General features: G+C 44.6%; 1 protein-coding gene and 1 pseudogene across 1 annotated transcript; one reads left to right on the forward strand and one right to left on the reverse strand.

Moving 5' to 3' along the window:
- Positions 1–5138: 5138 nt before the first annotated feature.
- On the forward strand, positions 5139–8231 carry LOC112873925 (polyubiquitin). The gene is made up of 2 exons (XM_025937070.1): positions 5139–5340; positions 6613–8231. Exon 2 carries the CDS (start codon positions 6613–6615, stop codon positions 7984–7986), a length of 1374 nt encoding a protein of 457 aa, XP_025792855.1. The 5' UTR covers positions 5139–5340; the 3' UTR covers positions 7987–8231.
- Positions 8232–8993: 762 nt separating this feature from the next.
- On the reverse strand, positions 8994–16892 carry LOC112879823 (annotated as a pseudogene).
- Between the last annotated feature and the right edge of the window lie 10351 nt (positions 16893–27243).

Raw genomic sequence — 27243 nt, forward strand, 5'->3', positions numbered from 1 at the left:
TCAGCACCAGGCAGGAAGAGATGAGTGTTTAGTAATCAGGAGGGTTGTTTTCCTCACAATCACCAACTTTACATAGTCTTTGTGATGTGAACCCGCCTTTAGGATTTATTCCTGATATTTCGATAAGAGGCTTGGGATAACTTGATTGATGGAGGAGACGGCGTTCACGGCCCGACTACAGTCTTCCAAGGATGCTGCGCCTTAGCAACCGATACACCACCTCCTATGGTTGCTGCGATCTCGTGGAGCGCGACACCCCGGCCACCAGGGCACTCGTCCTGCGAGCAATCGAAGAACTAGCAAGAATAAGTAGAATAAGTATTGAAAATATGAGATGTAATTAAAGATCTCAAACTGAATCTCAAATATGGTGGGGTTCTGAAAAAATAAGTGGACTGGCGGCTGGATCAGCATGCGCGACTATAAGAAAATAGCAAAAACTAAACTTGTATCTAACAAAACCCCGAGTGTTCTTGGCAGCGGCTAAGAGTTATAAGGAAGTGAAAGAATGACCACAAGAATGCCGGGGTCGTATCCCAACCCTAGGACGCGTCCGAATTGCACTCAACTTGATACACGGCCCATTGGGCCAAAATAGGATGACGCAGCACTATGAGCTGAAAAGCACGACTCTGTAGATATGGAGGTGATTCCATATTCTTGAAAAGTAGATTTGATAAACTTTTCAGAAAATACTTGAACGCTCAAAACGGAGTTCGGGTGAAGTCGTGGCGGCCGTCACAAGTCGTGTCTATCGTGCAGTCCGAATTCAGCCTGCGCGATGCCTCTTCTCTTTTGATCCAATCCATTGTTGCTGAGTAAAATAAGAGTCTACGTATCTCTGTTGTCTAAATATGATGAATCCGAGCTTAAGAGTGAACTTAGTAAGCCAACAAGTACGAGAATCAAGTAATATTGGCGAAATAGATACTGGTGCAGGTGTAGATGTATCGTTGAGGTGATATCCTGGTTACTTCATCAGTCTCAACGTAATCATAATCTCTAAATATGGTTCGCAACTATTAGATGTATATAGCCCTATATACGTCTAATGGAAACTACGCAAAAGCTGAACAACTGTAGATGTTTCCGAACTTGAAGGCTATGTTTCTGCCCGTATATATATTGTTTAGTCGCGTATTTATATTGGAAAGTATCCCTCTATTTTTAAATTTAATATATGACGTGTGTGTTTACTTGTTGGAGGTTCCATTTTTTGCCAACCATTCTCGTGTGTTTTCAAAAATATATTTGCCGATTAGTATACTGGAACCAAATATTCTCCATCTCTTTCTTCAAACTAATAGAGACGCATGTGCTGCAAACATGTATATTGAAAATCTATTAAATAGAAATTTTGTATTTATAGAAAATCTAGTAAATAGTAATTTTATATTTTATAGTAAAGATGTTCATGTGGTGAGGATATATTTTTAAGAGAAACTTGTAAATAAGAATATAGTAATTGACAATTTAGTATCATACAGACTAAAAATATCCGGTAATAAAAAACTTAACTTATACTATAATTATTTATATTCAACAATTTCGCACATGTTTCTAAAAGATCTAGTAAAAAACTTTATATTCATATATGAAAATACTTATACAATGAACAGTAATAAAAAACTTTGTAGCATCGAATTGAAATAAACAAAAATATTCATGGTCCATGTATGTCTCCCATATAGTGTTAATTAAGTTCCTATAGTTGTTGATGTATTTATAGACATCGATCATCCCCACTGTAAGAGTAATCAACAATCAAAGAACAAATATTTCAAATATGGCTAGAGCAAGCAAATCCAATGGAAAGCATCATTAATTTTGTATCCCTACCATTACAAGGGTTCTTCTCTTTATAGTAAGGAGAAAAATCCAATTTAGTGCATACATGCTATTGTAACCCTCTCTGGAAAAGAAACATTTAAAGAAAAGCTAAATGCTCGTACGTTGGTACAGGAAAAACAAATTTGTTGCATAATGCTATTGCAATTCAGATTTATTTTACATGGCTACATGAATTTAATTAACTTGTTACAATCTATCTCATAAAAAATATTTATCATCTATTCTCGCGCTATAATTTCATTCACGATCTTGCCCCTAATCTGATCATCAACATTTACATCCTTTATTAGCTTGGAATGTTGCCTTATCATTGAGCTAATCAAGCATTAAAATGTCAAAAAAAGAGAGTTAATATTATCAATCAATACAGCAAATTTGCACATGAAAAGCTAACTGTCAACAAAACTGTTTCAATATAAGAGGTGATTCTTGTTATCATGAAAAATCATGATCATAAAGCAAGAGTAGGCTATCAATTCTCTTAATTGAATTCTATTATGCACGTATAATGGAATATGGACCATGGAAGCGGACATTTTGCCTTCTCTGACCAGCCCAATCGGATCCTGCAAGATTGCTAGTAAAAATATCTCCGGTGTAAAACCAAATGTCCATATGGAAAAAGCAATGCTAATTCTCTCAGACGGGATAAAAGACCAATCATATCTTATATATTTATAATTTAATTGCATCAAACTATAATAAACAAGAAATCTTAAGATAAACAAGACAAATGCACGAACCAAGAAGTAATGCTAGAACTAAGCTTCCAAGCAAAGATAAAATATCTAGAATCTGCTTGAAAATCTGTAAAATCATCTTATACTTATAAAGACTTAGGACATCAACGGAAATGCACTTTTTGAAAAGAATGAGTCGGTTTGCCATAAACACTAAGTAATCCACTGATGCAGAATGACGACGGCATCAAACCTCGAAAATTGTTGTTGCTTGCATTGAGCACAACCAGATTACTTGTTTTCTCCCATGCTGCATATGGTAACTCTCCTGTAAACAGGTTGCTTGAGATGTTCAATACCTGCAGTCGACTGTAATTTGATACTGAAGAGTAGCTCTCTTGTAGTTGCAGGCCCCCTCTGAGATGGTTGAAAGAGCACGGCGATGCTACTGGAGGCCAGCAGCTCCGACGGAAGGCCGCCAGTGAAGGAGTTGTGAGACAGCTTGAGGCTCTGAAGGTTGGTGAGGTCACCAAGGGATGGTGAGATGCAGCCTTCAAGGCCTCTGGAAGCAAGGAGACCTCAACGACCGCCCCATCGCGGCAGCAGGTTATGCCTTCCCACTCACAGCAATCAGTGTCATTCTGCCACGATGCTGTGAGGCCATTGTCCTGCGAGAGCCCCGGGAGGAACTGGAGGAGGGAGGCCTTCTCCTGCTCGTTGCACAAGGAGGCAGGAGAGGCCATGGAAAGCAGCAGCAGCAGACCGAGAACGAGGCCACTGAACGGCATGGCCATTAAGCTGCTGTTTCCGGGGAATGTGGTGGTGGTATTTGCTTCATGGTGTTTTCTCGTGGAACTGAGACAAATTTATATGCTTTAGTTAGCAGTTGAGTTAAGTTTCCAGAAGCACCTACCTTAAACAATAACAATCACATCCATTTTGCTGCGCACATGACAGAGAAATGATGAGCTGATGGACCATGGAGAGAGACATGCTCTTCTTGACTGAACCCGTTTACCTGCTGCTGCTTCATCGCGCTGGCAAGATGATGTAGAGGTAGGTTCATAGCTTTGTTTCGAATATGTTCCAATTTTCGGAGCCATTGGTATTTACTTGCGGCCATTTTGGTCTGTACTAGATTGGTCTCGCCTTTCTGATTCCACGAGGTTGAAATAGGTTGGTGCTCTTTCAATGTCAGGACCATATGGCAAACATGAGCAGGACCCAAAGGACACGGCAGTTTTGACGCGCCCGTTGCCTTCGTACCAGTTGGATTGTCGGAACACCCACTGCCACTCGATGACACGTCATCTTGTCGGATCCGCCTCACCGGGCCATCTGAATCACCGACCACGCTGCTTCGTCCATGGTGTGTAACTGGGTGTTGGACCAGCAGTGACTTTTCTTTTAGGAACAACACTCGACGAGTGCATTTGTATTGATATAATAGAAAAATATAAGGTTATATCTCTAAAAATTTGAAAGAGAAAAGAGTCTGCAGATTCTAAACTTGTTGGGCTCTTGGGTGTATGTCATGATCTGACACGTTTATTCTCGCTGCTATTTGTGAATTGTGACTTCTTTGTCTCCCATGAACTGAGCTCAAGTGAACAGACGTGATTCTCTGTGGGCGTCAATTTGCCGAGGAGATGTTTTGGCCTTTTACGACGGTGGCAATTTGCCACGAGTTTGCACTGAGTAGAGTGACCTGTCTGGAGTACTAGTTCTGTAATTCATCTTCAGATCTTGAAAAAGTGGTACTTCCATTTCCATATGTACTGGAGAGCACCGTGCCGCTGATAGTGCAGCTGCAGTCTGAATGTAAATTCTTCGACACCAAAAGAGACGCATGAATTTGTTCAGACACAGGGAGAAGAAACAAGACGTGAACTATTAGCAGGTCAAATGCTTGTTTTCATATTATGCCTAGCAAATGTGATAGATTTGAATCTTGACAATTTGCATGGTTGGGGGGGGGGGGGAGAGGGAGATGACCCTACATCTACCAACATTTATGATCTCAAAATAATTTGCACGTCTTTTAGCATCTTTTGATGGATTTTCACGTCTTACGTTTATTTTCCCCCCTTTTTTTTGCAACGGGGAATGCCGAGTTTCTCCTTCTTTTTTCCCTTTTCGATGGAATGTCGAGTTGTCGAGCGATCCGGTGGGCCCACTGCTCAATGCAGCAGCACCCCTTCTGGCCCACTTATTAACGGCCCGATTCGTCGTCAAAGCAAAACAAACGGGCCGTCGGGAGCCTAGGATGGCTAAGCTCACGCCGTGAGACAGGCTGGTCCAGGCCCAGTCCAGTCAACTTTTCCGAAACGGACCCTGTTCTTGCTTTCAAATTACACACGCATCCCCTCGCATCCCGTTCCTCTTGCTGCCCGGAGACGAGGCGGGCTCCTCTCACACGTCGGCACGTCGGCACGGGACTCCGACTCCCTTCTCCACCACTCCTCCTTCCCGTCGCTGTGGTGTATTTTAACTGAAATACCATGGTAAACTCACCAGGAATAATTATACTCATCGCTCTTCAACGAATGAAACAGTTCTATTCTAACCCACTCTCCAACTAAATAAAATCCATTCTTCTTGCCGAGCGTAAAACGGAGCAGCCTTATTCTGGCATATTGGAATGGAACTATTCCTTTCGAGTGGGCTCCCCCGACCAAACGCACCTAAATAGCCGCCCCTCCTCGCCTCGTTCCCCAATCTCATCTCGTCTCGCTGCTCGGAGCGCACATCCCCCGATCCAAATCGTTCTTCTTCCCGCGACCCTCGGCGATCCTCCCCACGCATCAAGGTACGGCGACCCTCCTCCCCCTTCTCCTTCTCTAGATCGGCGTGGTCTGAAAGTAGTTGCTTGGTCGATGCTAAGGACCTGGGCGTTGGAGAAATCGTGGTAGATCCGCGTTGTTTCTGTAATTCAGTTCGTAGATGGATGGGAGGTGGAACTTTTTTTGTGTGGATCCGGTAGGTTCTACTGCTTGAATTCGTCATGCCCATGCGATTTGTGGGGATTTTAGGTTGTTGATCTGGGAATTGTGGGGATGCGTGCTTCTAGTCTGTTCGTAGATGCGGTCGTTCTGACGATTTGCTGGGTCGTTGCCTAGGATTAGCTAGAATCTCTGCCGTGTTTTTGGAGAGATCTCGTTTTTGGATTCGCCTTCGTATCTTATCTGTACGTGGTGCTAGTTGGTTTACGCTCCTGATTCGTACGATCGATTTTGTTAGCTCGTCCAAGGTTTGGTCGTTGTCTGATTGAATTGTTGCTCTAGATCAGATTAGAATAAGATCTTCTCAACTAGCTCTTGGGCTAATGGGCTTAATTTGAATCTGCACGGGTCACATGATTAAGATGATTATTGTTTCTATATGCTGCTGTTTCTGTATGATGCCTTTGTTTTTAACTGAGCAACACGCATCCTCCTATTGTTTAGCTAGATTGCATGGTAGATGAAGATGTATACTGCTACAGTTTAATATTCTTTAGTATACCTGATTATCAGGGTAGAATAAGATCTTCCCAACTAGCTCTTGCGCCACATGATTAAGATGATTATGCTTAGATTGGTAAAGATATATGCTGCTGTTTCTATATGATGATGTAGCTTTTACATCCTCCTGTTGGTTAGTTAGATATACTTGACAGATGAAGAATATATACTGCTACAATTTGATGATTCTTGTATACCTGGTGCTCATGCATGCTCTTAAAACTTACTCCCTCCGTTTCAAAATATTAGTTGTTTTGGCTTTTCATGATTTGTAGGCTTTGCTATGTATCTAGACATAATATATATGTAAATGCATAGCAAAATCTATGAATCTAGAAAAGCCAAAGCGACTAATAATTTGGGACGGAGGGAATATTTGATATGCTGCTGCTCATTGATTCTATAGCACTATTGATGTGATGAACAAGCATGTCCTTTTGGCATCTGTTTGAACATGTTGCTGTTTGCTTGAGACTGTTCTGTTGGTCTACTGTTATATACTTACCCTGTTGTCTGGTTATTTGTTCTATTGGTCTACTGCTAGACGCTTACCCTGTTGTCTGTTTACTTGTTTGCAGATGCAGATCTTTGTTAAGACCCTCACCGGCAAGACCATCACCCTTGAGGTGGAGTCTTCTGACACCATTGACAACGTCAAGGCCAAGATCCAGGACAAGGAGGGCATTCCCCCGGACCAGCAGCGGCTCATCTTTGCCGGCAAGCAGCTCGAGGATGGGCGCACGCTTGCTGATTACAACATCCAGAAGGAGAGCACTCTCCACCTGGTGCTCCGTCTTAGGGGAGGCATGCAGATCTTCGTGAAGACCTTGACTGGCAAGACCATCACCCTTGAGGTTGAGTCTTCCGACACCATCGACAATGTCAAGGCCAAGATCCAGGATAAGGAGGGCATTCCCCCGGACCAGCAGAGGCTCATCTTCGCTGGCAAGCAGCTCGAGGATGGCCGCACCCTTGCAGACTACAACATCCAGAAGGAGAGCACTCTCCACCTGGTGCTCCGCCTGAGGGGTGGAATGCAGATCTTCGTGAAGACCTTGACTGGCAAGACCATCACCTTGGAGGTTGAGAGCTCCGACACCATCGACAATGTGAAGGCCAAGATCCAGGACAAGGAGGGCATTCCCCCAGACCAGCAGCGCCTGATCTTTGCTGGCAAGCAGCTTGAGGATGGCCGCACCCTTGCGGACTACAACATCCAGAAGGAGAGCACACTCCACCTGGTGCTCCGCCTGAGGGGTGGAATGCAGATCTTCGTGAAGACCTTGACTGGCAAGACCATCACCTTGGAGGTTGAGAGCTCCGACACCATCGACAATGTGAAGGCCAAGATCCAGGACAAGGAGGGCATCCCCCCGGACCAGCAGCGCCTGATCTTTGCTGGCAAGCAGCTTGAGGATGGCCGCACCCTTGCGGACTACAACATCCAGAAGGAGAGCACACTCCACCTGGTGCTCCGCCTGAGGGGTGGAATGCAGATCTTCGTGAAGACCTTGACTGGCAAGACCATCACCTTGGAGGTTGAGAGCTCCGACACCATCGACAATGTGAAGGCCAAGATCCAGGACAAGGAGGGCATCCCCCCGGACCAGCAGCGCCTGATCTTTGCTGGCAAGCAGCTCGAGGATGGCCGCACCCTTGCGGACTACAACATCCAGAAGGAGAGCACACTCCACCTGGTGCTCCGCCTGAGGGGTGGAATGCAGATCTTCGTGAAGACCTTGACTGGCAAGACCATCACCTTGGAGGTTGAGAGCTCCGACACCATCGACAATGTGAAGGCCAAGATCCAGGACAAGGAGGGCATCCCCCCGGACCAGCAGCGTCTGATTTTTGCTGGCAAGCAGCTTGAGGATGGCCGCACCCTTGCCGACTACAACATCCAGAAGGAGTCCACCCTCCACCTGGTGCTCCGCCTCCGCGGTGGTCAGTAAGCCATCGGTCACTGAAGCTGCTGCTGTGCCTGGGTTATCTGGTCTCAGCATGAAGGGCGTCGTCTTTGAAGCATCTGTGTCATCTGTGTCAAGATTGTGTCTGGTTTTATGAATTTGTTTGTGTCGGTGTGTTTGCCTGAAACAGTTGTTGCTGTGCAGCAGTATGACATAAGCATGATTAAGTGATGTTTGAACTTGAATGTGTGCTCGGTTGGGAACTGGGATACATGTCTTCTGTTTTTTCAGTTACGCTCGCTACCTTTTTTAATCATAAGCTTCTGAGGTGTTTGCTGCACTTCCATGTTCTGGCTGACTCCCGTTTCCTATTGATTGTTGACTAATCTTTATGTTCTGCCAATCTCAAACTTCTGTCTTAATGTTTGCAAATGGTGTTGGAGGGTCACAACATTATGGTGTAGCTTACCATGTTCGGTTTGTTCCTTGATTACTACTAGAATCAGATTGCTAATTGTGTAGTCCAGCAGTCCAGGTGATTAAGTAGGTCTGTGCTGTGCAGAACCTTATTTTGGATTTAAGCATACTTATTAGATTCACGTCATTACTCTGAACTGGTAACTATTGGAAATCACATATATACTCTGTTTTGTAGAGACAAAGTGACTCGCTTTTCTGTGTGTGTATAGTTTTGTGCTTGACCATTGCAACAACTGAAGTGGATAAAGTATTTGACACAAAAAAAATGGAAAATGATTTTGGAATTTGTGACATCGATACACCATTGTAAGAATTCCATTGGCTCGTCAGATTGCACAAAACAGCTACAAATCGACATGCACGCCAATCTTAGAAAAAGGTTTGCTTCGAGAAACCTAAGCCCATGATCAGCTCACATTGCATGGAATCCCCAGCAGAACATACGATCTTCTCCAGTTGCAAAGATACATATGGTTTACAACTGTACAAGGCAAAGCTTGCCCACTGCAGATGTTGCTGCACCTGAGAAAGAGCCGAGTATGACAAAAAAAAAGGTACTGAACTGGACTCAACTAACCAAAATATTTTGACAATACCATCTGATCATACAACACCCCTACGCCAAAGAAAGCTCCAAAAGCAATCGCAAAGGCGATCCTTCTGTGTGTTTGTTCTCTGGAGAGCGTAGAGACATGATGTGCTTCTGCCAAACCACAAGGCCGACCCACAACACCACCACACAACTTTGGGTTCCCTCCAAAGCTTGAACTCGTAAAAGTACTGAACTGCACTCCAGCTGGAATCGGCCCTTCTAAATCGTTATTAGAGACATTGAATGCAGCGAGGAAGTGCAGGTTGTTCAGCTCCATTGGGATCGCACCTGTGAGATGGTTGTTAGACAGGTCTAGCACTTGAAGGTTCTTCAGGCTGTGGAGCTGTGGTGGCATCTCTCCTGATAGCCTGTTGGAGCTGAAGTTCAGTATAGCGAGCGATTTCAACTGACCAATCTCTTTAGGGATCACTCCGGTGAGGTCATTACGACCAAAATTCAGCATTTTGGGGAAAGCAGTGGCTACCCGGTACTCGAATGATGTACCTCTGTAAACAAGCAGCAAAAATACTCTTTGATCCAATTCGACCGCAGTATTTTCTGTTGTTAGCATTGGCATCTCCATTAGGTCTTTTGGTATTTCTCCTGTCAGGTTGTTTTCTGACATGTCAACATGGAAAAGTAGCTTGAGGCTTTTGATCCAGACGGGTACCGGTCCGGTGAGATGGTTATTGTGCAAGAGCAGCATCTCCAGATTTTTGAGCTTTGACAGCCAAAGTGGTATCTTCCCAGACAATGAGCACCTAGACAGGGACAGAAACTGAAGATTCTGAAACCCATCAATTGTTTCATCTTCCGGCATGGCTTCACCCTTGAAGTTACTCCCAATAATTAGGACGGCGAGTTCCTTGCAATCCTTGAGGACATGGAGCGCATTCGTGATATTTGTGAAATTGTTGAAGGAAGCTGATAGGAAAACAAGGGACTTCAAATTGACTATTCTCGGCGAAAGCTGCCCGTGTAACTTGTTGTCAGCTAGCCGCAGCGCATTCAGATTGCTGCAAGAGTAGATGCTTTCTGGAATTGTGCCTATGAAGTTGTTGAACAGAAGATCCAACGTCTTTAGATTGATCAGGGTGGAGAAATCGACCTTGGCAAGCTCTCCGCTGAAATAGTTGTTCCTGAGGTCAATTGTTATGAGATTTGTGCAGTTGCTCAAAGCTGATGGCAGTTCTCCAGACATGTTGTTGTGGTCCAGATGAAGCACCTCTAGACTCCTGAGCTCACCTATCGAGTCTGGGATCTTTCCATTTAGCAGGTTGCCTCCAAGATCAAGATGAGCCAGATTTCTGAGGTTGGCTATGCCTATGCGTGAACCATCAAGATTTCCATACAAACCATTGTTGGGAAAAGAGATGTACTCTAACGAGGAAGCATTGAAGAGTTCATCAGGGAACGCCCCACTGAGATTGTTGTGCCCAGCCTTGAGTACCTTAAGCTCAGAGCAATTGCCTAGACCAGCTGGGATGCGTCCACTGAATCGGTTGCTGCTAAGGTCGAGCACGGCGAAGGATGCCGAGCTGATGCAGAAGGAAGACGGCATGCATCCATGGAAACTGTTGTTGCTCGCATTGAGCGCAACCAGACTGTTCATGGCCTTCCACGTGCCTGATGGAAACTCTCCGGTGAAAAGGTTGCTGGAGATGTTCAGTACCTGCAACTGCAATGGCAAGCCACCGGTGCCCGAAGATGGCATCAGCTCACGCAGCTCTCCCTCGAGGCGATTGAAGCTGACGTCGACGGCGACCAAGCCCCTGGAAGAGGACAGGAGCTGCTCCAATGGCAGTTCACCGGACAGCGAGTTGTGGGAGAGGTTGAGGCGCTGCAGTCCGGCCAGGTCACCGAGGGCCGGCGAGACGGGGCCCTGGAGTCCTCTGCCGGGCAGGGAGACCTCGACGACCACCCCGCCTCCGTCGCAGGCGATGCCTTCCCACGAGCAGCACCCCGCCGTGCCATTACTCCGCCACGACATGGCAAGGCCGCCGTCCCGTGATAGCCCTGCCACGAACCGGAGCAGGGCGCTCCTCTCCTGGTCAGCGCACGGCCTGCCACGGGAGGCCATGGAGAGCAGCAGCAGCACGGCGAGCGCGAAGCCGGAGAACGCCATGGCTGGCTACTCGTCGCTGCTTGTTATTGTTCTTGTTGCTGATGTGATGAGCTGCTGCATGTTTCTCTCTTGAAGCTTACTGGCATGAAGGGCACTGACAAGGCTCTGGCTCTGCTGTAACGTAAGTTCTCCAGTTCTCAAAATGCAAAGACCAGAGAGGAAGTCCTGGTTTCCCAAGGCTTGATCATGAGAATCTGCTCTCACGTCAGTACGTCATTGTTAACACATTTCCTGAAAGCAGGCTAGTGCAGGTGCAACTAGAGCTTTGCCATTTCCAAGGTTTCACACATACAAAAAAAAAAATCAAGATCCACCACAGGCAGCGCCACACACGGCGAGACTGAGCACTTTTGCTTGCCCCATGTACCTGTGCACAATACCTTATTTTGCTTGCCCATGTTGTGCTCGGCAGCACTAACTTAGTGGCATGCAGTGGCGATACCTAAAATGCAATGCACTTACTGTTCTACAAGCATTGCCCTGACAGTTCTACACGGATGACAGCGCACGCATCTCCAAGCAGCACGGTCTGCAATGGGTGGCTGGATTAGCGTTAAGGATGAGCATAAGCAAGGGCTGACAAATCTGCTGACGCTTGACTGATGACTCACCGCTCCAGAAGATTTGCCCGGGGTAGCAGAAGTAAACTCTCATGTCGTCTCCACATGGGGCCTTCCCTCGTTGATCCTGCGGCGCGCCGCCTGGCTGTTGGCGCGCCACCTGACCAACCGGCCGCGACGGATTCGATGGGGATCGCAAGCAATCCACACGGGACGAGCAAGCGTGCAGTGACTGGCAAGCCAGCCTGCGTCGCCGGTCAAGGCAGCAACGGCTCTCCTATTGACAACGGGGTAAAGGGTGCCGTTGACATGATGCCGGTCGCTGTAGCTGTGCTCGTAGGGCGTTTTTTTCCCGGTGTGCAAGAACCACGGCGTGATGAGTGATGATGTTACGGGTCTGAATTTCTCTGAAACATTGATGGAACACGGCGTGGTGTCTCCTTGTCTGCATCTCTATCGCTATCCCGTCCGCCACTTGTTGTTACTAATCAGGCTGGTGAATGACAGAGCCGGATGATTCATCAGGAATAATCAGGCTGTTTCTGATCTCGTGTCTCCTCTCCTTGAGACGGTTCAGTCCGAAACTCTGAATCTGAACTCATACAGAGTGAGCTGCGAGTGTGAAAGCGGTAAACATAAACGAGAAGACACGTCTAGCCGGGAACACAGGAAGGCAACGATGATTGGCGCGCTTTCATTCCTCTGATCTCAGTGATCTGTATAGAAATTTCGCGTTTGTTCAGGAACAAGAACAGCCTGGCGGCGACGGCGGACTGGCGAAGCATGCAAATGGACGGAGCGGAAGGAGTCGGAGGTCGGATCGAGGAGGCGGCTTCCGATCTATCAACTCTGAACTCTGAACAGCTTCCCGTTTCGCAAAAAAAAAAAAAAAAGGAGTCTGAACAGCTTCCATTTTCATGCACGATTGTTCATCTTCCTTGTTCACTCCATGAGAATTTGGTGCTCAATCATCTCGCAGGTCGAATTACTACCAGTAATGCTCATGGAAAGTTCTGGTTGACATTCTGCATTGTGCAACTCGCCTCCAGGTTCCAACTGACGGTATTGGTTACCCTACTTAGCTTTCTTTTTGCACTCGATGTCACTTGTTCAGCATCTTGGTTCTTGAGGATATTGCTACAAGCACCTAAGGCTGTTCCCAGCAGCTCCCCTAAACTGGCCCCCATGCGGTATTTGAGGCAGGATGGCCACTGTAGCTTCCCCCAGCAGCGACGGCATCCCGCGTCCGAAACACAGAATCCTCTCTCTCCTGCTCCCTTTTCCACACCTTCTCTTTCCTATATCCCATCTGTTCTGACCTGTAATCAAACGACACGTGGAAGTGGGCATATCATCTGGTACAATAGGAAGCTGCATGCGGGAGACCCTCCGCGAGCTGCTAGGAGCAGCTCTCCGATAGCAGTGCGGACCACGCGGGCCCCAGGCCTGTTGCTGCGCTCTTTCCCTATCGGAATGGGACAACTGCTGGGAACAGCCAATTGATTGCTAGAGGCATGTCCAGGCTCCCGGTTAGCCAGTCAGCTAGACCTCAACTTGTAGGATGCCATATCTTAATGACAATGAATGTTGCGAAGTAAATGAAATTAGCAACTGCGGACCGCGGCTAATAAAGAAGTTCAGATTCATATAGATTGTGTTTTAGTTGAGGTAGAACCTTAATGGACCAAAGCATGTAACCTCTCATCTTCTGCGCATATAATTCCTGTAACTTTATGTGCCTATAATTGGTATACTCTATATATCATCAATAAATATGTCTCATCTATCGTGGAATAACATCTCCACGTCAAGTTCGCATAGTCAAAACGGACCTAAGAATCATGCTATGAAAGCTCAAAATTGAATTGGAAGTAAAATGAAATGGAGTTAAAAGCTGTAAAAACTTGAACTTCCAGTTCAAGAACTCCCCAGGACCCACGGATTTCATCCGGTTAGGTCCACTGTCTCTCGGGTCTAAAACTGTTTCTGGTTTCTGGACAAACCATGACTTCCTTGATCCGGTCTAGCGTCCTTTGCCATGGGAACCTGGAACCTTCGATTCCTAAGAAAAACAACCCTAAAATATTTGAGTAAAATTCAAATCCAGTTGAATGACTTTTGTTTCGATTTAAAGAAAGTTCATCCATAACTTCTTCCATACACGACGAGTATTTTCCCAAAATGTCTCTTCAAAGACTTTGGGATTTCATGGATTTAGAAATATCCTCAGGAACTCAAAAAAATATTCGAATTGGAGATGGCGTGAGGTGGATTTGGCAAGGGACCATGCTATTGATGTTCTCACCTATCCTAGCATCAAGATCCACCAAATAATTGCACAAAAAATTGCAGCCAAATATGATGAGTAAAATATCCCAAAAAATGGCTTAGAAAATCACAAAGGATGAAGGAGAAGCTGCAATAAACAATTTATGTTTTCACACATTATCATGAAATTGTTCGAACTTTGAACTGCGAATTTTGAAAGAGAACAAAGGTATCATGCTTTGTTGCACGTGCACTAGCTATGTGGTGCGTAGGCGACTGGTTGATATTCGGAAGAATCTATTGGTAAATTAGTAAGACATAGAAGGTGGATTAAGCAGAACTTTTTTTTGAGAGAGATGGATTAAGCAGAACTTGAAAGTAAGTGGTTCTAAGATCTGGTTGTGAAAGTGTATTTACTTGTTATATATTACAAATATAAAATACATACAATGCAAATTGCTATCAAATACTTATTTGAAGGATATTTGGATTCTTAGTTATCAGAACTGCAAATTAAGACGAGTACAAAACAAAGACGAGTTTACAATTAATTTTGATAATATTTAATCAACAAAATATTTGAGTGTGTTGCTCCAGTTTGTCCAACATCTTCACCAATTGCTCACTGTTCAATTCAATCCAATTTCAGGTTCTGTAAACAATGATCAATATGTCTTCACCAATTGCTCACTGTTCAATTCAATCCAATCTCCTAAATCATGCTAGTCCTTCGAGATTCTGATACGCCTGTCCAATAATTCTTGCTAAATATAACTGGTCTAAAAGTGTCCCTATTATGAAGAACACACCAAATGCAATTGCAAATATGACCTTGTAGGAGCCTTGGCGTGCTGAAATTGAAACTCGATGTGCTTCCGTTGAACCACAGTTGTGACCAAGCATCTGCCCACATAATTTTGGGTTCCCAACGAAGCTTGAACTTGTAAATGTATTAAACTGACCTCCAGTTGGAACAGGCCCTTCAATATCATTGTTGGAAATGTTGAATTCAGAGAGGAAGTGAAGATTGTTGAGCGCATATGGGATTGTACCACTAAGATGGTTGTTGGAAAGGTCCAGCCATTCTAGGTTCCTAAGGTTGCCGATTGTTTTTGGGATCTCTCCAGATAAACAGTTGAAGCTCAAAATGAGGGTAACAAGCGCTTTTAACCGACCGATCTCCTGTGGGATCTCACCGGCGAAGTAGTTCTTGCCTAGATCCATTAACCCAGCGAAAGCACTAAGAGTCCAGTAATGAGGTGACGGACCATTATAAACTGGAAGGTCAAGGTCCCTTGCGTTTAAAGATGAAGCAACTTCGTTATATTGTAGCATTGGCATGTCCATTAAGGCAGCTGGAATTTCCCCAGTGAGGGTGTTGTTAGATAAGTCAAGATAGAATAGAAAGTTTAAGGTGCTAATCCAAACTGGTATTGGTCCACTTAGTCGATTGTTAAACAAGAATAACATCTCCAGATTTTGGAGCTTTGATATCCAAAGAGGTATTCTTCCATACAACGGGCAAGCTTCTACGGCAAGGACTTTAAGATTCTCAAAACCATCAATTATTTGGTCATCTGGTATTTCCTCACTCCTGAAGTTCCCCCAATGACCAAGGTGTTGAGATTCCTTGAGCTCTGGAGTATGTGAAGTGCATTTGTAATATTTGTAAAGGAGTTCTCAGCAAGTGATAGGGAGGCTAGGGACTTCAGTTCGCCTATCCGCGGCGATATCTGGCCATGCAAGTTGTTAAATGATAGCCATAGCCGAGTGAGGTTGCGGCACCAGTAGACGCTATCTGGAATTGTGCCTGTGAGGTTATTCCATGAAACATCCAAAGTTCTTAGATTGGACAGGATGGAGAAGTTGACCTTGTGAAGATCTCCACTGAAGTAGTTGCTCTTGAGGTTGATGGTTATGAGTTGTATGCAGCTCCCCATAGTTGATGGAAGCTCCCCAGTCATGCTGTTGCGGTCCAAATGGAGCTCCTTCAATCTCTTCAGCAGACATATCGAATCCGGAATGTCGCCGCTGAAGTTGTTCCCTCCAAGGTCAAGAATAGCTAGATTTCTGAGCTTGATGAGGCGTGCACCATCAAGCACTCCCTGTAAATAATTGCCATGAAAAGAGAGGTACTCCAACGCTGTTGCAGTGAAGAGCTCATCTGGGAGATTCCCTGTGAGGTAGTTGTGGCCAGCCTTCAAAACTCGCAGCACAGAGCAGCAGCCTAGTTCCGGTGGGATGCCGCCACTGAACTGGTTGTAAGAGAGGTCGAGCACGGCGAAGGAGGGCGCGCTGACGCAGAAGAACGATGGCAACAGGCCTGTGAAACTATTTCTGCTGGCATTGAGTACAGCTAGGCTCTGCATTGTCCTCCATAACGGGAACTGCCCTGTGAAGGAGTTACTTGAGATGTTGATCACCCTCATCATGCGCCGCCTACTGCTCGAAGATGGCGGCAGCTCTTGCAGGTCTCCGTTGAGGCTGTTGAAGCTCACGTCGAGAACGACGATGCTGCCGGACGACATGATCTCCCAAGGCAAGGCGCCGGATAGCGAGTTGCAGGACAGGTTGAGGCGGGACAAGCTGGCGAGGCCACCGAGTGAAGGCGACACGCTGCCTTCAAGCCGTTTGGACGGCAGCGAGACGGCCGCGACGGCGCCATCCATGCCGCAGGTGACGCCTTCCCACGCGCAGCAGTCCGTGCCATCGCGCCATGACGCACTGTGGCCACCGTCGCACGAGAGGCCGGCGAGGAAGCGGAGGAGGGAGCTCTTCTCGTGCTCGGAGCAGCTGGTGGTGGGAGTGGGAGAGGCCGAAGAGAGAAGTAGCACGAGGGCCAGGCCAAGGATTGGCATGGATGGTTTGTTGCTGGTGCTGGTGGTGGATGTAGAATGAAGAATGGTGTGGCTGCAATCACAGGGAGAAGACGTGCTGGGTGAAAGCAAACTGAAGAATTTCTTCTTCATCTTCTTCTTTTTATTGGTTGATTTCACTATAAATTTATTTATTATCCGATCGGAGCACGGCAGGGGTGGACGCCGACCAGGTCAGACATCAGAGTCCATTCCAAGAGCATCTCCAAAAGTACCTAAAAAACATTCCTAAAAATCTGTTTGACTAAAAAATTGAAAAGCAGGTCTCCAACAATAGCCCAATCACCAGCCCAATTTTTCCTCGCGCCCAAAATCAGGGTTTTCATCCTAGCCAGATTTTCGACCGCGCTTGCGCTCCTAATCCCGAAATTTGTCACCGATGCCCGCGCATTCTCGGTTCCCGCGTGCCTCCTCGCCTGTTTTCCCTCACTCCTGACGCCATTTTAAGTAAAAGCGCGCCGCCTCCCATCCGTCCTGGTGGCTGGTTGCTGCGACCCTCCTTCCCTTCGTACAGGTCACGTTGGCCTGCTGGCGCCGCCTCCGATCCGTCCACGGCGACAGCTCCCTTCTGTCCACAGCACAGCTCCCGTCTGTCCAACGGCACCAGATTCCCTCCGTCCATGGTGGCACCTCCCCTCCATCGACGGAGACACCTCTTCTCCGCCCAGCGCATGCTACCCTTTTGAATCGGAGTTATTCCCGTCGGATCCCCTCCCCCGACTGTCTGCCCAGGTGAAAATAAACCGGTTCTTGTACAACATATGAATATCTGCTTCTATTTTCATCTCCATGGTTATTTCTTGAAGTTCCATTGTTTTAATATTTGATTGACTCCATCGTCACTTGTTAGTGTTGAGTAGGGGACATTATTGACAGAACTAATCTATCAAGTATCCCTTGTTAGTGTGAATATCAAATTTACACTGACTAGATATTTTGATTTTTCCTGTAATAGATATTTCACCGACTGCAAAAGGAGAGGGTTATACTGATTAGCTTGCCGTAGCCGCTAGTAACTGAAGTTAACACTAATGCATGATTGATCTGATATGATGGGTCCGTGATGCAGTGATACTATATTTGCCTTGTTTATTTCTGAAAGTTGAGTTCGAACTACGAAAGAGAGTATGATTTGCATGCATGCTGTCTGTTTGAATAGAAAGCAATTTGATTAGTTGTGCTGCATCAGAAGTCCAAATATTGATTCAAAAAATGATCAAATTAGAGTAGAGTCTGTCTGTTGGTTCACAACTTTGTGTTTAAGATGCATCACTTTACCATAAAAACACTTCACTACATTGTAGTAATTCAGCTGCACTGTTTCCTTTTCTTCATGGCTTATTTGTTATGGATTTTAGGCTTTTACATTCAGTGAGATTGACAATGGAAGCACAGCGATACTTTACTAACATGTTGGAGGGAAACGGTGACCTGAATTTGGATAATTTGGGTAGCCCACGAGAGGAGTAGGAAACGCCCGTTGTTGGAAGAACTCCTTCAGCAAGGCCAAACCAGAAAAGGGCGAAAAATTTTAATGAGGATGAGGATAAATGCTTGTGTCGGCCTGGTTGAACATTAGTACAGATCCTATGCAAGGCGCTGATCAAACTAAAGGTTCATTTTGGACTAGGGTTTATGAGTACTACCACTCAAACAAAGAATTCACATCAAATCACACTCAGAGTTCACTTTTACATCGATGGAAAGGTATTCTAGTGAGTGTCAACAAGTTTTGTGGATGTTTAACCTAGACTGAGGGTAGAAATCAGAGTGGGGTTACTTTTTAAGACACGGTAACTTTAATTATTTAGTTTCCCATCATGTTTCTTCATACATTCGGATGTGTGCTAACTGCTAACTACATTAACACAACTTGTGCAACTTATGCAGGCAATGGTTTTCTACGAGGCTGAAGACCGTGAGAACAAGTCGTTTCAATTATTGCATTGCTGGAATATACTGAAAAATCAACCAAACTGGCACGACAAGCAGAAGGAATTGGCAGCTGAAAAGCAACTTGGTAATAAAAAATAAAAGATAAACACAGATTCAAGTCTAAGAACATCCACCCCGATCGATGTTGATAGTACCAACTTGGATATCACTGAGAATGGACCTCCAGAGTCCGATGTATGGAAGAAATCAATGGGTAAGAAGAAGGCAAAAGAAGCATTGCGGCGAGGTGGAGCTAATGTTTGTGTGGAGGCTTTAGACCATTTGTGGGTAAAAAAAAAGAGAGTCTGATGCAGAGAAAGAACAGAAGAAAGAGGGGAGATACAACCAATCATATACAGTAGAAAAAGAGAGGCTTGAACTAGAAAAGAGAAGGGCTGAAGCTGAAGAAGCAAGGGCTGCAAATGAGGCAAAAGGTCTGAAGATGAAGGAAATTGAATTGGAGCGAAATAAAATTGAATTGGAGCATAAGAGAATGTTAGACGAAGAGAGAATTATGACAATGGACATTGCTTCCATGCCTTTCCTGCAGCAACAATACTACAAGAGCCTACAAGATGGGATCTCTCGTAGTGTTTCAAACTAGCTCAAGTGGACAGGTTTCTTTCTCACAACATTTTCTTTTCAGATACCTCACCTATGAATATGCTTGCACTGCTACGATCTTATTACATTTGTATGTTGCATTATTTCAGTTTGGTACAACTCCAAATAAAATTACTGCTCTTTAGGCACAAGTGAAGACGTCGAGATGTCCTCATCACCATGTGTCATATCTATTTTTCAGTTTGTTAGATCTCCAATTTACCTTGAATACTATTTGAGTACTCAAACTATTTCCTTTGGTTTCCTATGTGTCATCGGTGTCAGCTGGATGTGGATGGAACACTTGTTTTGCTTCGCTTTACTGTTTCAATTGAACTATTGTGAAATAATTGTTATATGACAAGTCACCACATAAGCGCTTTGTTGTTTCCCTTGTTTATATCAAGATCCGGACATATTATGCATCGTATTGGCAACATAAGATTTAGGAAAAAAAAGTTCTATTTATTTCTTCTAGAGACCACACGTTGCTAAAATACAAATTGTTGTTCATAAAGAATAATAATGATAGGAGGTGAGTATCAATAAATAAAATTTAATATTCATCTGGATGATGTTGCCATAGGTGCTCCACTAGGTCTTCTTGTAGCTGCTGGTGAATTTCATGGTCTCTAATTTTTTGTGTGTCGCAATAAATTCGTCAAGATCAGGATTGTGCTCATGGGAAGGTACCACATTTTCTCCACCGTATTCAAAACGTTCATTAGGTCCACTTCCCCCTCGTCTTCAATAATCATGTTATGCATAATAATGCAAGCTTTCATGATGTCTCCTAGTGTCGCTTCATCCTAAAATTGAGCTGCTCCACGAACAATGGCGAAACAAGATTGTAGAACTCCAAAAGCTCGTTCCACATCCTTCCTTATTGCTTTCTGTGCTTTAGCAAAATACTTCCTTTATTACCCTGTGGTTGTGGTATGGTCTTCACAAACGTGGTCCAAGATGGATATATACCATCAGAAAAATAGTAACCCATTGTATAATCGTGGCCATTTATGCTATAATTCATTTGAGGAGCTTTATCTTCAGCTAGCTTCGCAAATAGTGGAGAGCGATGAAGAACGTTGATATCATTATGAAACCCAGGTAAAAAAAAGCGTGCTAAATCCAGAGATCTTTAGAAGCAATGGCTTCTAAAATTATTGTAGGCTCGTGCACATGTCCTGAGTACATACGTTGCCATGCTGAAGAACAATTTTTCCACTCCCAATACATGCAATCTATGGAACCTAGCGTACTAGAAAACCCTCTTTTCTTTCCAAGTCCAAGCAGTCGATAGTGCTCATCTCAAGTACTCATCTCCAAAAATTTCAATAACCGCAATGACCAATCTTTTTAGACTCTCTATAGTAGTACTCTCTGCAATACGGACATACTCATCTGCAGCATACGGAATGCAGCTGTGATTTTCTGGAAGCAACTTAATCCAGGTGTATTGGCTGCATTTCTCTTCTTCACAAAGTACTCATCATGAGATTCTACAGCATACATTATATGTAAAAATAGATCATGAGTCATTCTATACCTATACAAACAAAGAAAAAAAGATATCCATTTTATAATTTACAATAGCGATTAACTAAACCAATCTAATACATAGGAACCTCCATCGGAACATAGTTGAGGTATAAGTTGGATCACCCGCTAAGTAATCTTGATGCATTCTCAAGTGCCCTCCTTCTCTATCCCGATACATAACAATATGTCCAGGGATAGAACCACCATGTTTCCGTGTAGGCTGCGAATGACTTCCCACGATTTCCGCAGCAGAGAGAATGAGTCTGTCATCGTCATCCGACAAGGATTCGTCCAACGTACTTTGAAAGATGGATGGATGACGACTCATGGCAAAGCTGCTCTTGCCGACGCACTTGCGCCCCTACCCACTCTTGGCTGATGTGCGCAGCTGGCCGCAAAGATTGATTATGGTGATTATTCTACCGGAGCCAGGTTCTACGAGATCACGAGATCAAGAGCTAGGGAGATGTAGAGTATGGAGTTGGCGGCGGTGGGCTGGGTCAAGGCATGGGAGGTGAGCGTCCAGTAAAAAATCCGTGACCAGAAAAGAGGCTGATAGGAGCCAAAGTTTGTTAGGATCCGGTGAAAAAAATTAAGATCTGGGCCCACTCTAGGTGAGGTGGCACCATTTAAATTTTTTGGGCATCTATTTTTAGGAACTGTTGGAGAAGGTGCTGTTTTTTACTCTTAATATTTTTTGGCAAGGTCCCAAAATATGATTTTTTTAGACTTATTTTTTTAGCACTCTTGGATATGCTCTAATAGGTGACTCGGATTTGCGACTGACGTGGATCGGAGGAGAGGGACAGTGAGAAAAATCTTTCGTGCGGGCCCACAACAGTTTCGAGCAGTGTGAACTCATGTTCCGTTGTTGCCGGTGAATTGGTCTACTATAGTGTACTAGCTATATCCGATATTTGTATCCACAAAGATTAGCCTGAAGTCTGAACCAGAGTGATGTGCGAGTTTGAGATGGTTCAGCCTGAAGTTTGAACCTGAGTGATGTGCGAGTTTGAAGGCGATCTTACAAACGAGGAGACAAATTCTTCGTGTTGCCGGAGATGACTAGATGATCCATGACCTACAGGTGCTGAACTGCTGATACATCATACACCTTTTTTTGGGGTTTCGTCTTCATCTTCTGCCGTGTAGCGATGCAGTAATGATACTGGCTTCATGTCATCTCTTTGGGCTATGGATAGGTACATGCTATTGCTCTTAAGATCCTGGCCCAAGATCGAATTATACATGTCTGTATATAGACTGGACATCGGTGGTCTCTTAAGAAACAAAATGACATTAGAAACAAAAAAAAAATGTGCCGTTGACATGATGCCGGTCGATGAAGCTGCGCTTGTAGTTGTAGGGCGTTTTCCCCCGCTGTGCAAGAAAGCATGGTCTGACGTTACAGGTCTGAATTCTCTGAAACGCTGATGGAACACGGCGTGCGGTCTGTATCTGTATCGCTATCCCGTTCGTCACTCGCTGGGCGGCCTGGCAATTTCCTCCGTTGGAACCACGAGCTGTTACACGGAGGATGATGTTGAAGGACAGAGCCGGATGGTTCATCAGGAATAATTGAGATGGTTCAGTCCTGTCTCCTGTCTCCTCTCCTTGAGATGGTTCAGTCCGAAACTCTTAAAGTCTGGATCTGAACTCAGGCAGAGTGATCTGTGAGTGTGAAGGCGGTAATCAACTAATCATAAACGAGAAGACACATCTAGCGGTGAAAAGGAAGGCAAGGATGATTGGCGCGCGTTCATTCCTCTGATCTCGGTGATTTGTATAGAAATTTCGCGTTTGTTCAGGAACAAGAACAGACTGGCGGCGACGGCGAACTGGAGAAGTATGCAAATGGACGGAGCGGGAGGGTTCGAGGTCAGAGGAGGCGAAGAGGACGTGGCGAATGGATGATTTGCAGTCATCCCGACATAGCCCGCACGGTGTCTGAACCGAAGATGCCGCCGGCCGGAGCTCGCGCGGAGCGTCGAGCGTGTTCGGCATTCCATGCCATGGACTATGGAGAAGGCATGGCGCCCGCGCGCGGCTTCAGTGCGTCGAAAAGCTCATGTTCCTCTGGATCCTCTGCGAAGGATCTCGGTAAGATCTTGGGTGCATGCCGCCGTACAGACCCTCGGAGGCCGCCGTGAGGTAATTCCCAATTTGGTCTAAAAAAATGATGTTGCCCTTATTTGACATCAACTTTTAATATTTATGCTAATATGGAATTGCACTGGACGTGGGATCGTATAGCACTACCGCCGTTCTGCTCCATGACCCGTCACGTTGCCCCTCCCAGTGCAGCTCGCCGGCAGACGCCAGCACCGAGACGCCGGCGCCGACCACGCACACCACCTTGGACGGCATCATCGCACCGCCGATGGACCGATCTGCAGATGCAGCTCGTCAGAGGTTGTCTGTTCCCCGAGTCTTGGACATTTGTGTAGTCGTCCAACTGCTCTCTAGCGTTTGCCTGACTGATCTCTGAACAAAACCTTCCAGGTCCTCGTCAATACCTAATGCTGTTGCAAAGCAGTATGATGGTTGCATATACATGTATGTATCATAAAGAAACATTTTCTTTTAGGAAAAAACCGTGTCATGAAGAGACATAAAGGGACAAGATGAACAACAATATATATGCGTGAGATGATGCTGCAGAGATGTTTTTGTCATTTTCACTAACTGAATGCTTGTGTATCTGCAATACATTATAGCACAGAAAAGGAGAAACTTGATCATAAGGACAATTACGTCTTTTGACAAACTACTTAACGTGGAACCTAACAGCAGGGTCACATTAGGCATAAGAATTGAAAGTTGATTTCAAATAAGGGCAAATTCATCTTTTGGGGCCAAATAGAGAATTACCTCACCTTCTAGTGTCAAGTAAGGAATTACCTCATCGGGATTAGGCAGGCCAGATACGCTGGAGGAGAAGTATAGTCGGAAAAAATTTCTTAGAAAACCCCCCTGCCGAGCCATTTTTCCATGTTTCTTTTCTTTTTGCGAGGAAACTAGTACATGTTAACTGCCTGGTTAAGCATAAACCTCATGTAGAAGCTGGAATAAAAAATTTATCCATCTAGAAAAAAAAAACACCCGTCGTTTTGCAATGCCAAATGGTATCTTGATTAAATTGCGTTTATTCTTCAATGGCATAAACCAAATAAGTTGTGAACGAGAACAAGTGGCACGACCTTAAATAGGTGATAGGTGCATTTAAATATTTGTGGCGGATGTAGAAAGCTAGAAACGATTACTGCATTACTGCAATGCAAATCTAAAAAGGTGATGACAAGTTTTTGCTTTGCGTGCTGGGCCTGCTGTGTCAAGCTCATTCTTTCGGCCATATTCGAGCGCGCCCAACCGGCCCAGCAGGCGAGCATACAAAGTCGGCCAGTGGCCTCTGAAGTCTGAGCTATATATGGGGCCAAATTACTCGGAGTACGCGGCCCAAATTTGTACCCGGCCAAATTGCCAATCTACCAGTTTGGGCATTTAGTTTTTTTTCCCTCTTAAACGAAAAACCGCACGTTCCCTGGCATTTTATTCAGCTTCTGTCCTGTACTCTTGTCATACTTCGGGCCTTTTTGGTAAGGCTTCGAGAGCGGCTCTGAAGCCGGACTCCGGTCAAACGGGTGCAGCGCGAAGCGCTTCTGCGGGGTACGAAAGAGAGCTGGAATGCTCAGACGAAGCTAGAAAACGTGACTCCGTCCGCTCCAGCTCCAGCTTCGCCGGCGCAAGAAGCCCTCCCAAAGGCATCCTTAATCCTCGTCTCTTCGACATGCGTCCATAGTAAATCCATCTAGTGGGAGGCAAATCCGACCAGTTTATGAAGGATGGTCGAACTGTGATGCGCGCGAGTGCGGTGGATTCCATTGCAAAAGCGTTTTCGCCCTGGCAGACCGCTCACTTATTTTATGTTATTTGACGGTCCAAAGTTTTAGTCTAGAGCGTCGTCGCAGGAGGCTCAGCGTCACGAGGTGTGATGTCTTTCCTGACCCATTGACTCTGCTTCTGGCCCACGTGATGACGTGAGCGCTACAGTAATGCTAGTTCTTGGTAGGTTCTAATCATGTTCTACACTTCTCTCATTTTCTAATATTTTCCAAGTATGCCTAAGACGGAGATGTTTTATTGTTGCCAAATGCATGCTTACCATCATCTTCCAAATGTGCATATGGTTTGCGAGCCATCGTAGTTGATGCTATTTATAGAGGAAAATGTTATCCACAAACATAGTATACTACTTGTCCGAGCTTCTAATCTTTTTATTTTCTTTAAATACCAAAATATTTTTCCCGTAAAGTTAGAACAATTTAATCATAAAGCTAGGACAATTTCACTATGAAGCTAGAACAATCATCATATAAACATAGAAAATTTCTAGCTCGAACAGTTTGATTGTAAAGTTAAAACAAATTGATTGCCAAAGTGGAACAATTGTTCAAACTTAACAAATAAATTGTTCCATATTAAAAAAATGTTCCCTGTAAAATACCATTCAAACATAGCTAATTGTGGTCTAGTTTTAAAGGTTTCAACCTAGAAGAAACAAATAAGCAATTATAATTTAATTTGTACGGTCGGTTTGGAATAATAACTTGCATATTGGATCACCAATTATTTCTTCTGTTCTCCTTTTGTTATATTGTTGCTTTCTTCACGTTTAAAGCAACTCGCATAGGCCCGTGAGCAAAACCCAGGAGGGGGACAAATTTTGCAACGTGCACTCGCATACCATACCGGTAGGCGGTAGCAGTCTGCCTGAGTGAAAAAACAGATGAACGTGCGCGGAATGGACAAACACTCCCGCGGCTTGCGAATGAGCAGGAACAGAGATACGTAGATTTCTTCAACGAAATGTATTTGCGGTCCAAATAAAAGGAAAAGTTCAATTTACACCTTAAAACTATCACAAAAGTCTGATTTTAAATGTGGTATTACATTTTGTGAAACCAGAACAATTTAGCCCATTGGGTGGTTTTAAATGTGGTATTACATTTTGTAAAAATTAAAATATTCAAGTTTAAACTGAAAAATTCATAAGTAATTTATTTTATATTAAAATATATAAAACGGGTACCAATATTTTTCTAAAAAAATATAACCTATCTATTGCCACTCTACTTGTCAGTTATTCATGTAATCTAAGAAGAACCTGTGGTCACATGTAAACAAGCAAAGGAATCAATAGCTGGGTCACCGGTCACCACCAACAGCATTCAAGAAAGAACTTCCATATGGGAGGTCCTAATATCTGACCTCGACAAATACGCACCATTTAGAATAAACTAAATAGATTGTCGAATGCCAATGCAGCGCATTCGTACATCGCAATTAACAGAGAGCCGGGCATACACAATAAAAGGCCATTGACAACAAGTATGCAGAGCAACAGCAAGATAGAAGGCTCAGAATTCGTTAGCATGCGTGGCAGCAGCAAAGGCGCCAAACAAGCTCAAGGACCGGGACTGCAGTGAGCTGTGTAGCTTTGCTGATAATTATTTCTTTGTGGCACTCACATAACACACACATCTCCGAGAATGAAGACACCCTTCACGAGCCAAAGTTAAAGACAAGGCGTATTCAAAAGACAGCATGAAGTTTTTTGCAACAATCAGCACCAAACAAGGCTAACATAATTAAGCTACTTCAAGAAGGCAAAAAAAAATGTATCGGATATTGAGTAAGACCAATCAACAATTCAACCATATCCCTCAGAACGCCAGATCTCAACAGTGCATATCAAAATGCTGGTTCCTTCAACCTCCCAGCAGAGTGATGAGAAGGGAGCACCAACTGAATGAGTGCTTAGATTACTAAAATGTTCATCATGGGGATACACGGAAAATGCATTGACAACATACAAGGGAAAAAAGGGAAGAGACATTCTGCCAACGTCACAATGCAATTACTGATTTCATCTAGTTTTATCAGCTGTGCAGAACATTCTGAATAACGCAGAATGCATCTCGATTTATTTGCAGATAAGCTTTTCCCTTTTGAATTATAGAAGTTCCAATGGGGTAGGCCAGGAACATATGATCCAGCATGACTAGTTGTGTTAGCAGAAAAACATATGACATTTGATAGATTTTGACATTTTAACTAAACAGTACGAGAAAATTCAGGCGCCACGACATCAACAGCTTTTCTCCTGCAATCATGTTTGTGCATAATGGTCCACAACCATCATATAGCATTGTAGCAGAATGGAAGAAGAAACTCAAAGAAGATAGCAAAAAATCAGGCCATAAAGGAAGATGGAAATATGGACAAATATTGAATTTCCGAGCAAACCTACCATCTCAAGAGATA

Source organism: Panicum hallii, chromosome 1, assembly GCF_002211085.1.
Source record: "Panicum hallii strain FIL2 chromosome 1, PHallii_v3.1, whole genome shotgun sequence".
NCBI lineage: Eukaryota > Viridiplantae > Streptophyta > Magnoliopsida > Poales > Poaceae > Panicum > Panicum hallii.